This window comes from Nannospalax galili, unplaced genomic scaffold, assembly GCF_000622305.1.
Source record: "Nannospalax galili isolate Female #2095 unplaced genomic scaffold, S.galili_v1.0 scaffold709, whole genome shotgun sequence".
Classification (NCBI taxonomy): Eukaryota; Metazoa; Chordata; class Mammalia; order Rodentia; family Spalacidae; genus Nannospalax; species Nannospalax galili.
Window position 1 is genome coordinate 2,933,534 of NW_008360314.1, and position 12,914 is coordinate 2,946,447.

The 12,914-nt window shown below is 39.9% G+C and overlaps 1 protein-coding gene across 1 annotated transcript in view; it reads right to left on the minus strand.

Annotated features, from left to right (window-relative positions):
* Rttn (rotatin) overlaps positions 1-12,914 on the minus strand; it is a 194,107-nt gene that overhangs the window by 178,304 nt on the left and 2,889 nt on the right. Inside the window, exons 5-8 of the mRNA XM_008824930.3 lie at positions 11,250-11,340; positions 9,531-9,645; positions 6,983-7,133; positions 2,932-3,097 (exon numbers count right to left, since the gene is read on the minus strand). Of these exons, the coding sequence (XP_008823152.1) occupies positions 2,932-3,097; positions 6,983-7,133; positions 9,531-9,645; positions 11,250-11,340 (523 nt within the window). The remainder of the gene's footprint in view (positions 1-2,931; positions 3,098-6,982; positions 7,134-9,530; positions 9,646-11,249; positions 11,341-12,914) is intronic.

Sequence of the window (12,914 nt, forward strand, 5' to 3'; positions counted from 1 at the left end):
GATATGAGAAACATTACCACTGCAATGTACCTGATGACTTTATATCCATGCTCAGTTGCCAAGGATCTCAGAAAGTAACCGACTATGATTAGTAATAATCAGATATATAGAGATTAGAAATGCATGTGCAAACATCTTAGTGTCAATTGCATTAAAAATGAATTTTTCTGTATGAAACTGTATATTTTAATAATGAAATGGAGATCTTTTTTAAAAGTTCAAACTTCATTTATTTTTATGTCTTATAGGATTTATACTGAGTACAATATTGTATAACTGTATTAATTCAACTGTAAACCTAAAAATTTACAGCCAATTTTGAAAGAGATGCATCTTAGCTCAGGAAATTGTTATTGAATATATCAATGCTATTGTAATAAAATGCTTCTTCTAATTATGTGGTTATTAAATAAAAAAAAATTTAATTTTAAAAAATCACATGGAATGTAAAAAAAAAAATTCTCACCTTGGATCCTCAAAATTCTGACTTCTATTATCCACACCTAAAGCTAAATAACTGAGACATACTAATGCTATTAGAGCATTTAAGCCTCCACAAATTTTATGCCTATTTGTTATTTCTTTTTTTTTAACTTTAAAAAAAATTATTGAGATTTTCATACAGGCATATAAAGTATTTTGATCAAATCCATGCCCTCTCCCTCCCCTCCACCTCCTCCTATATCTCCCCATCACATTTTCCTGACAACTTCATGTACTCTTTCTTTTTTTTTTACTGGAGCTTTTTGCTACTCTAACATTCCTCCCCTCTGAAGAGGTAACCCTAAAATCTTTAGATACAAGCTCCCACATACTTTTGACATTTTTGGCCTTCAGAACAGAGTATGTTGCTAAAAGACCCAAAGACATTTTGACTTTTAGCCAAGAAAATGGCTACTTTTCTTTTGGGTCTTTTTACCCTAACTGCCTAGCCAATTCCTACCTCCTATTCTTATCACACCATCCTCTGAAGAGGTTACCCAAATTGCCGATGGGGAATTGGCACACAGGCCACTCTGGCTTCTTCCATGCTGAACAGGGACGCAAGGTGAGGCAATTGGAGTATCCTTTCAGTGGGTCTATCTAAAGACTCCCAAATTGCATAACTCTGAACTGTAAGGAGAAAAACTCCAACAGCTATTAAAGTGCCTGAAAGCAAATCCTGAATCCATCACTCTAGAGTCCAGCCTTGGCAGACAAAAGAAAAATGAGGAGGAACCCAATAGAGGGATGCTTTTGGAAGCTCTCGTCCCAAATTGCATAACTCTGAACTGTAAGGAGGAAAAACTCCAACAGCTATTAAAGTGCCTGAAAGCAAATCCTGAATCCATCACTCTAGAGTCCAGCCTTGGCAGACAAAAGAAAAATGAGGAGGAACCCAATAGAGGGATGCTTTTGGAAGCTCTCGTCAAGAAATCCCAGTGGACTCTGATATGAACATCTGAAATTTGTCCAGTTCTGACTGTTTTCTGGTTCCCTCTCTAGAACTTGTAATGCTAACTACTCTTGCCTTTACTTCTCCTTCACATCTCCTAGGCCTATTAGTTATTTCTTAACTTCAAGATCTCAAGCACCCCAAAATACAGAAGTGCCACCGGCTTCTCTCACTCTGTGACAGATGTAAAGAAGCTGTTCAAGCATGCAGCAGAACAGAGAACAAAGCAGGAAGGCAAAGAAGAGACGGCAAGCAGAAAAGTCATGCCTCAGCCAACCACAATCTGAGCACTAGGCACACATCCTCTGCTGCTGCTGTGCACACAGCTCTGCTCTGCAGCAACTGTCATGATTTTCACCTCCTGAAAACACAGGCCTTTCTGTAAATAATGATAACAGTAATGCCTATTCTATTATAAAATGAACTATTTGAAGATGACTACAGGAGGCTGAGCACAGCAGGCATGGGTCCTCACACCATGTTCATGAGCACGATGAGCTGGGGCTGACTTCTGCGACAGCAGCAGGACCATCGGAAACAATCAAGCCAAGATGGAAGTTCATCTCCCCGCACATTCTTTAGCATGACACTCAGTCAAAGACTAATGAGCAGCAATGTTTGCTGCCTAGAAGAACTAAGATACAAATGTGGTGGTATCCCCTTCAAGCAAACAGACATATGAAAAATCTGCATTTATACAAATAAATAAGGTACTATCAATTGTGCCTCCAGAGAGTTCCTTTTTAAAAAAATTCTCCAATCATTATTTGGCAAATACTTATAATTTCAAGTTATGAGACTTACAAAAATGTGTTTAAAAATATCAAAAAAAAATTGTCACTTGGTGGGTATGCATACGCACACACACATACACACACACACACAAATAACAATAATAAATTTTATTTCATTTTTATTTAATTATTTATTTATTATTAAATATTTATTTAATTATTTAATTATTATTTAAATTTTAAATTTAAAGGTATCAATAATTTAAGCCATGTTTTTTTAAACCAGATAATATTCTATTTATAGCTGAGAAAAAGAGTGAGTCAAAAACATTTCTTTCTTAAGGAAATGGGTACAGAACACGCAGCTTGGTTGCAGAATACGAAATGAGACTGCAATGCTGTAACGTGCTGGTAGGTGCACAGACACGTCTGTGTGCTGTAACATGCCAGTAAACATGAAGAGACATGTCTGTGTGCTGTAACGTACTGGTAAACATGAAGAGACATGTCTGTGTACTGTAACATGCTGGTAAGCACACATAGACATGTCTGTGTGCTGTAACATGCTGTTAAGGATGAAGAGACATGTCTGTGTGCTGACACACTGCAAGGTCACATTATTTAACTGGATCACAATAACAAAACTACAAAATCCAGTGGTGTAATCAGGCCTGAACATAAGGTAATATTTCAAAAGAGAAGAATAATGGAGAGGAATAATTCTCTCCCTCTGAAATGGAAACACAGACATAAGCCAGTCACCTGGAGGACACAGCATCCCAGTCCTGGCCATCTCCTCGGGGCCGCTGGCCTGTGCGCCCAACCACAGAAGGCCGAGGGCTGCTGCTTCCGGGAGATGGATTTGGGGAATGGTGAGTACCTCTTGCTTCATGACAGTAAGACAAAGAAGAATTCTGGGAAATTGTGTCTGCAGAAATAGAGAAATACAGTTACCCTTAATAGATACAGTTTTGATCATACAGATTCTATTGCTAGTCTTCAAAAGAAATGAACTAGTCAGAAATGCTTCTGCAGGGCAAAAATAAAAAAGATTGACGTTCCCAAGAGTCACACAGCACACTCCTGATCTAACTATAAGGAACGTTCTAGTCAATGACAGCTCTTCCAACAGCACAGACCATGGAGCAGAGAAACATTCCAGCACATGGCTTTAAACCTTCGAAACACTCCTACCTCAAATAATACACAAAGATTATAAGAATGGACCAGCTCTAAATACAAGCTAAATCCATAACCCCCTCCCAGTAAATAAATGAAAATCTTCATGGCCATGAGTTCTTAGGTAGGAAAGAATAAACAATTGAAGAAAATGATAAACCAGTTGTACTGGATAGCTTTAGTGTCAACTTGACACACCTGGGTTGAGGGAGCCTCAACTAGGGAATTGCCTCCATTGGCCTGTGGCCATATCTGTGGGGCATTTTCTTGATTGTTGAGTATTGTGGGAGGGCCCAGCCACTGTGGGTAGTGCCACCCCTGGGCAGGTGGGCCTGTGTTGGATAAGAGCTGAGCAGGGGGCCAGGGGAAAGCAGCGTTCCTCCATGGCCTGTGCTCCAGCTCCTGCTTCCAGGTTCCTGCCCTGAGCTCCTATCTTGGGCTCCCTGATGAACTGTGACCTTTCCTCCCCAAAATTGGTATTGGTCAGTGTTTTGTCACAGCAATGGAGAAACAAACTAAGGAAATTACAATAAAATGAAAAGACAGAGTGGGAAAAGTATTTCAAATTATATATCTGGTTTAATATTCCAAATATATTAATAATGCCCAAAACACAATGGTAAAGAAATAGGCAACCCAAATGAAAGATGGGTGAGGACTTAATGGACATTTCTCCAAAGAAGATCCACAAAGACAGCAAGCACGTGGACATCACAGTGAATCTTCCATTCACTGTTAGTGCTTGGAGATGCAAATCAAAACCACAATGATAAACAACTTCGTGGCTATCAGGACAGTTATGTTCCAAACAGAATACATGGAAATGAGCAACCAATGTGTCAGAGGCTTCATGCAGGGCTGGTAGGTGTGTAAAGACATGAAGTCACTATGAAAAATGGTTTAAAAAAAAAAAAAAAAAAAAAGCCTGGCACAGCTTTAGTTCCAGCACTTGGGAGGCAGAGGCAGGTGAAAAAAAAAAAAGAAGAAAAATGGTTGAGCAGTTTTTCAAGAAGCTAAATAAGAACTGGCATATGATAGTCAACAATTCCACTCCTAGATATAAGACAAAGAACTCAAAATGGGCTTAAACACATTCTTGTGGGTCAATGTTGTCTGAAGCATTATTCAAAATAGACAAATGGGACATACAATACACATACCCATCATGAGATTAATGAATAAATAAAATGTGGTACATGTGTGTTGTGGAATATTATTCAGCCATGAAAAAGAATGAAATATACTGAACATTCTATAATGAGGATAAAGCTTAAAAAATATTAAAAAAAAAAAATAAGCTAGACATAAAATAACAATTGTGTATGAGCCTCATATGTACCTAGAATAAACAAATTCACAATGAAACTAGGTTAGAGGTGAAAGAGAATGAGAAGTTATCACTTAATGGTCTGTCTTCAGGGTAACAAAAAAAGTCTGGAAATCAAGAGGTGCAGTGAGCAAAATACCTTATATGATACACTTAAAAGAGTTACAGTGACACTGAATGTTATATATGTACTTACAAATATCTATAGGTAAGCTAAAATAGACACATGATAGATGCATAGATGATAAACACATGATACATACAGATCACATGATACATATATAGACAGATGATGGATAGATGACAGATGCACAATTTGAAGTCATTGCCAAAGGAAAAAATTAAAACCACCCACTTCTCACTGTACTTAAAAATGTATGAAATCCTTAGTAAGAGCCACATACCCTATGACCTCTCTGACCCCACCTCACACCCTTGCACTTGGCTCAGGACACTATCTCTAACAGGTTGTATTTTCCTTGTTCAAACACACCACCCGCCTTGGTGTCTGGGGCTCTGACCTTCCCTGGAATACTCTTCTGGAGAACTGTTCAAGAGGAAGGCAACCATCCATCTAAAGTAAGCTGCGTCCCTCATCCTGTTCGGTGCCACCTCCTTTTATTTCCTTAGAGCATTTATCAGAAACAAACCTGGCTCTTTCTTCGCCATCTTCCTCAGTTGTCTAAAACACAGGCTCGTAAGTGCCAGGACTGTAATTGCTTGGTCAGTCCACCTTCCCTGAGGCTACTGTATGAGCTGGCATACAGTAGGGGGTACATAAAATATTACGTGCTTGCTATTGGGGAAAGCTTTGAAGAGGGTGGCTACCTCGGCTAGTATTACAACTGTTGTCTTCTGCTAAAGCATGGGGTATGCAGGAGCTCTCTACTGTCAGTCATATGAGGAAAGTTGTTTCCCATGAATGTTACTGAGGAAAGCCATTGCCTCTAAAACTAATAATGCCACCGTAGAGCACAGATACTCAAGTAGCAGAGTAAAATTCCAGAAAAAAAAAAAAAGCAACTGTGAAACAGTATAACAAATGGCTGCAATTCAACTCTGAATGCAGTGGGAAAGCACAAAGTAATCACAGGCAGCAGATACCATCCTGACCAGGCTGCTCAGGCACGCCATCCGTCCACTCAGCCCGTGCCCCCATAGGGCTGTACTGCCATCACATCCACATACACTACGTCTTAAGTTGCATAAAATAGTTTTGAAAAACTATGAATATGTATTTTCCAAACAGAATACTTTGTTAGCATAATATACAGCCTACATAGGAACAGGAATACTCTGAATCCCAGTGCCCAAGACCACCAGTGCTCTGGAGAGTTTCCCTGCCTGCTGATGAAGAGGAAAACACTTGGTAAATGTCTGAAAAAACTTCAGCATGGAGAAACCCTGGAAAATGGCACTTCTGCCACCCCCAATCCTTATGAAGAGACTGTAATCTTAGAGGGGGAAACTGAGACAGGGCAGAAAGGGAAAAGGGGACATGGACGGGAAGGAGCCCCTCACTTCCAGGCTCTGCTTTAAGTCTCTGACCAAGAGTTTCCAAACCAGCTGCCAAGGAATATAACCCCCTCTCTGGGAAAATCTCACAAAATTATGAATGACCTCCAGTAGAAAGAATTCCTTTGACCCTTTTGACCTATTTTATCAGCCTACAAACCCAAACAACACACCTTGTAAACCACCTTATGAACTCATATAGTGAATAAAAGTTCTTCAGGTAAAAATAAGTATCCCAGGCCAGGCCTGGTGGCGCACACCTTTAATCCCAGCATTCAGGAGGGAAAGGCAAGCAAATGTCTTTTAGAGACCTGCCTGGTCTACATAGTAAGTTCCAGCCCAGCTGGGGTTACATAGTGAAACCTTATCTCAAAAATAATAAATAAATAAATAAACCAAAATATTTTTATTTAATAAATCCTTTGAGCAATGTAACTTCAAAAGCCACCAACATTACATATGTAGCTACTGTTAAAGACACTTAACAGCAACTCTCTAAGCTGGGACCCACCATGTGTGTATTACTCTTTTCTTGAGTGTGTGTCTCTCTCAATGCTCACACTTGAATCTTTACTAAAGTGTTTTCTCATTAGCTCCAATTTTGCTTTATAAAGATATGTGATCATGGCAGTTCTGTCAGTCACTTGGTTCTATTCAAAGCTCAGATTACTTTATGAGTGGGGGCTGACATTAAGAATATGTTTACACAGAGAACTTTAAGGTAAGAACGATGGGCAGTTCTCAGAAGACTAAAGACAATAATACTGTCTGTGAATAGACAAGAATGAATACCTTGTTTATTAGAGAAAAAATTGGGGTCTTGGTAAAAGTTGAGTCTGTTTTTTAAACACGTGCACAGCTGCTGCAAGCAGGACACTGACTGCAATGCCAGACGATGCTTCCCGTCTCCTCCAAAGGCGAGTTTCAGGAGAGACAAGAGGCTCTGAAACACAAGAGTGACCATGGTTAAGGGAACAAAGTCCTCAGCTTCAAAGATGGAGTGGAGCCGGGCTTGGTGGCGCACATCTGTAATCCCAGCACTCAAAAGGCAGAGGCAGGAGGATAGCCACAAGCTTCAGGCCAGCAAGCTAGTCGGTCTATATAGCAAATTCCAGGGTAGCCGAGGCTACATAACAAGACCTAGTTAAAAAAATATTAAGCAACATTCAAAAACAAAACAGGATGTGGCACTAATGTAAGGAAAGGCAAATGAGGAAAAGAAAAGTAACAAATTTTGATAAAATGTGAGAAATCAGGAGCAGTGACATGGCTCAGCAGGTAAAGGTGATTGCTATACAAGCCTGACAACCTGAGTTTGACACCTAGAAATCACATAAAGGTAGAAGAAGAAAATCAATTTCACAGAATTGCCCTCTGATTTCCACACATGGCCAAAGCACACATGCTCATATACATAGACATCATGTACATGTGCACGATAATAATAAATAACTTTTTAAAAACTAAAGAAGCAGACACAGAAAAACAACAGCAAGATACAAAAAAGTCAAAATCAGGTAACAAAAGGTAGGAAAGTCAACAGTGCCACCTGCCCGTTCTGTTACCAGCCGCTCAGCTACTGAGGCAGGATGGTCACTGGAGCCCACAACTTTGAGACCAGACTGGGCAACTCTCACTTAGGCTGTGTCAACTTGACACAAATTAGAGTCATCAGGGAAGAGAGGAAGCTCAGCTAGAGGCTGCCGCCATCAGACTGGCCTCTGGACATGCCTTTGAGGCATTTTCTGAGTGACAGAGGAGAGCCCAGCTCACTGAGGGCAGTGCCATCCCTGGGCAGGTGGACCTGGGCTGTATAATAGTTAGTGAGCAAGCCAAGGGGAGTGAGCGGAGTTCCTCCGTGATCTCTGCTCCATGGCTGCCTCAGCTCCTGCTTGAGTTCCTGTCTTGTCTTTCCTAACTGACGGGTGATGACCAGGACATGTAAGACAAATAAACCCTTTCTTCCCCAAGTTGCTTTTGGTCATAGTGTTTATTCACAGCAACAGGAAAGCAAATTGGGGCAGCAACATAGCAAGACTCAATCTCAACAACAATTTTTAAAAGTTAACTAGGATTGGGGCTCAGCAGTTAGAAGCACTAGCTGCTCTTGCAGAAGACCCAGGTTCAGTTCCCAGCACCCACATGGTTGCTCACAATCACCTGTAATTCCAATCAGATTCCCTCTTCTGGCCTTCCACAGGTACCAGGCATTCATGTGATACACATAAAATAAAAATACACACACACACACACACACACACACACACACACACACACACACATATACACACACACGCACATATATATTTTAAAGGTAACTAAGAGGAATGTAGTGGCGCACGCCTTTAATCCCAACACTGGGAGGCAGAAGCAGGTGGATCTCTGTGAGTTCAAGGTCAGTCTGGTCTATAGGGAGATCCTGTCTCAAAAAAAAAAAAAAAAACTAAAATAGTGTTTCTTATTTCTAATGTCTGTTAAACACCTCTTCTGAGAGAAGGCAAGGGTTATTCCTTATTCACAGAATACTTAAAAAAAAAAAATCACACAAGTCCTTTCACCTCAAACATCTGAATCATTTTACAGGCTTCTGTAATTAACAGCTTTTCCTCTGTTGTCCTTTGCCAGCTAGGAGAGCAAGTGAGAATCATTCGGTACTGGTGGAGGTTGTGGATGTGTCACAATTCCCCACCTTGGACTTCTCTCTACTAGAGAAGCAACAGACTACACAAAGGGAAAACCTCATCAGTACCGCTCACTGATAATATACTTCTCCAGCATTATGCCCTACACATAAAAGATACTAAAATGTGGTATCATTCTTCTTGTTAAAGGTTACTGCTGTCCAACCTTAATTTCTAAAGTTTATTCTCCCAATTCAACTAATCATAAACAGGGCTGACGAGATGACTTAGTGAGTAAAGGCATTTACTACCTAACCTGGCAGCCTGAGTTAGATCTTCAGAACCCATGTAGAGATGGAAGAAGAGAAATGACTCCATAAAGTCATCCTCTGACCTACACATACAACACACACACACACACACACACACACACACACACACACACACAAGACATACATGCTCACAAACATGATAAGTTTAGAAATTTAAATTTAAAAAAATTATCCATAAATGATAATTGCAGAGAGATGGACCCGACAGAAGGTACTAAATGAAATGTAACTATAGAAAAAAAAAATAGAAAGTGGCTTAAATAACTAAACATTTTATTTTTTACATATGCTAATATAAATTTTCTTCTGAAGGACTCTTTACTAAATTTGTGGTAACATAAAGTGTTCTCTGTTTCAAAACCTAAAACAATTACAGAAGATACTCACCTGAACAATTTTTGGCCTTTGAAGAAAAATCTCCGCAGGGAAGTCTTGCATGATGACATCCTTCAGAAGCTCACAGATGTTCCAGATCAGCCTGTGGTCACTGCTGCTCAGAGAACTAAGACAACAGTGCTCCATGTTAGAGAGCCTGCCTGTACCTGCTGGCATAACGACTGTGGTAACAACCTTAGATCCTGGCACAGACATCACTTTCCCTGCAAATTCCTCCTTTGTTCCCTAGTCGATGAACAACTCTGAGGAGGTGACTGCTTACTGCCTTTGCATCCTCCACTAGCCCATCTTCAAGAACAGGAGCTAGACCATCTCACCCATTGCAGACTACCATAAAGCTACCAAACTAATTGAGTTCAAAGACAAAGACTACAATTTTTTAAACAAGAAAAAATAGCAGCCAGTGTAGAGGTAATTTCTGGGGACTGGGTCCATCAGTCATCTTCCCTATGCTAGGTGATTAGGATAGAACTCCCCTTATCCCAGTAGACACCCCTCAGCTTCTGCTGGAGGGATAGTTCAGCAGTTAAGAAGGTGTATTGGTCTTGCAAAGGACCCAAGCTTGGTTCCCAACCCAGGTGGGGCTGTTCACAACCACCTATAACTCTAGCACCCAGGTATAGGACACCCTCTTATGGTCTCTGCAGGCACCTGTACTCACATGTGCACAGACCCACACACAGACACATAATTAAAAACAAATCTTTAAAAAATACACTCTGAGGGCTGGAGAGATGGCTCAGCAGTTAAGAACACTGGCTGTTCTTGCAGAAGACCCGGGTTCAAATCCCAGCACCCACATGGCAGCTAACAACTGTCCATAATTCCAGTTCCAGGGAATCCAACAGCCTCTCTGTCCTCTGCAGCCTACATGCAGGCAATACACACATACACATAAAAATAATAAAATATTTTTAAAAATAAAAAATACACTCTTCAAAGTGTTATACATCAATCAACCCTCTACTTTGGAAGGTAATAACAAATTAATATCCATTACATAAGATCAGAGTAATTATTTCCAACTTTCTCAACATGGTTAAGTTTTTCTCCTAAAGGAGCCCATGTTTTAAAACACATTCTACCTAAAAGACTACATTTGCATTTAATTTTTCCACTTTTATTAATGAAAGGCACAGGCAACAGCCAATCAAAAAATCTAGTCAATAAGAGATAATATATCATGAAGGACTCCATAAGATTCCAATGACAAAAAGAATCTGGATGTGAGGCAGACCTGGTGCTGCATGCATGTCATTTCGGCACATAGGAGGTGCAGGGTGGAGGCAGGACCATCTGGAGTTCAGGGTATCTATGGCTACATATTGAGTTTGAGGCCAGCCAAAGGAGAGAGGGAGGGAGGGAGGGAGGGAGGGAGGGAAGGAGAGAGGCAGGGGCGGAGGGAGCAGGGGAGTGGAGGGAAGGGAAGGGAGAATTAATTTTCCAGGTCTACCTTTGGAAGCACTGATATCAAATTCAAGTTAGGTTATAGAGGGAAGGTACTAGATGTGTAGATTAATTAAAGCCACTGACATAAAGCAACTTTCTGGCTTGCTTTTTCTAAATAGTGAAAATTGTTTATATAGACCCCTTACTACTTTTCACACTTTTCCACATTTGTTATCTTTTCAAGTGAAAATGTACAGTAATAACTATCAGATGTAATGGCTAAAAAGAATCAAAACTATCTGTAATACATCAGGACTGTACCTTTCACTGGAGGAGAGAACATGTCTGTCTGTTGTGGTCAGGGGTAGCCAAGGGAATATTGAAAACTTCAAGCACTTCACAGTCTGATTTACTGTTAATGGAAGAGCAAATCTTAAGATGTCAAAAAATCTGGGAGGTTTTACCTTTAAAGTTAGTCTCAAATAAAGGTTTCCTCTTACAACAACCCAAAGTATTCCAAACAATGTCAGCTGCAAATGTGTTCTCTCACAGTATAAATAACAGATGTCTATTTTCATAATTTAAACAGAACTCATTAAAACAGGGATTAGAAGAAGAGTAGTAAACACAAACTAATACTGAGTGAAATTTAATGTTTCAATTAAGTTTTCCATTTTTACCCTGAGGCTGACCAGAACACGGAGCTTAAATCTAGCACATAAGGATCTGTCATTTGTAGAAAACGCTCACTTGCCAAATTTAAAATACAAACATAATCATAGACCATACTGAGACACATTCAAATATTCTATCTGGTGTTAAATGCTTAAACCTCTTAAATCAAGATGGCTTAAAGGCCAGAAGGTTTGAGACCAAGTATCAGTGCTCAAACAAGAGCAAAATAAATCTGAGCAATCAAGCCAGTTTTAAACTACCCCATTCAAATTATTTCTTAGATCTAAGTTAAAAGGGCAACACTGAAAAATGGTACCTATGCAAAGAAGCCCTTCCCACTGCACAAATAATATCATGATCAAATTGTCTGAAAAGAACACGGAACTGTTAAATGCAGAAAATATCACTAAATTCCTTACTTTTCCAGAGACAGAAAGTATGGCATTTTATAAAGTTTTAGAAGCTTTCTGTTCTCTTAGACTATTATTCAGCCTCTAAGATGCCATGAAATCTTTTTAATAACAGAGGGCTTCCAAATTAAGTTTATATTTCAGTCCTTGACATCAGCAGCTATTCTCTTGAATATATCTTTTTATCTCCACTACAACAGCAGTAAGATGTCAAGATGTGCTAAGTTAACCATTTCCCGTCACCCAGGATAAATTTTTCAAATTTTCAACTTTTCTAAGGTTCAGTGTCTTCCCTGGTAAAATGGGGACACTGATAAAAACATCTCACTGTAGCTCAGTAAAGATTCATTCATTCATTCTTCAAAGAGTCCACACTGAGCACCTAACACAATTCTGGCATTGTTTCAGATACCACAGACAGAACAGTTTTCATGGGTATTATTACACCAGGAGGGATATAAGAGGTGAATGCATGCATCATCTCATAATATGAAAGGGTTAGGAAGAAAACAAAGCAAAAACTAGCAAGAACCATCAGGAAGGGCTCACGATAGTGCCCAAGATGACAGTGCTCAAGAACACAAACCAGACATAGGACATCCTGACACACAGGGTCCTGGGGAACCTAAGGTGACTCTGCGAGGGCTGGTGGGATGGCACAGAGAGTTAAGCACCTGCCTCCCCAATCCTGAAAACCTACATCCAATCCCTGGGACCCATATGGTAAGAGAGAACTGACTCCCGCAAGTTATCCTCTGACTTCCACTAGTATGTCACGGTATACGCATCCATATGTGCTAGTGCGCACATGCAATAAATAAGGTAATATAGTTAAAAAAAAAAAAAAAAAAAAAAGACCCAGAGTCTGTAGCTGCAGAAACTGGATAGATGGTGACATTTT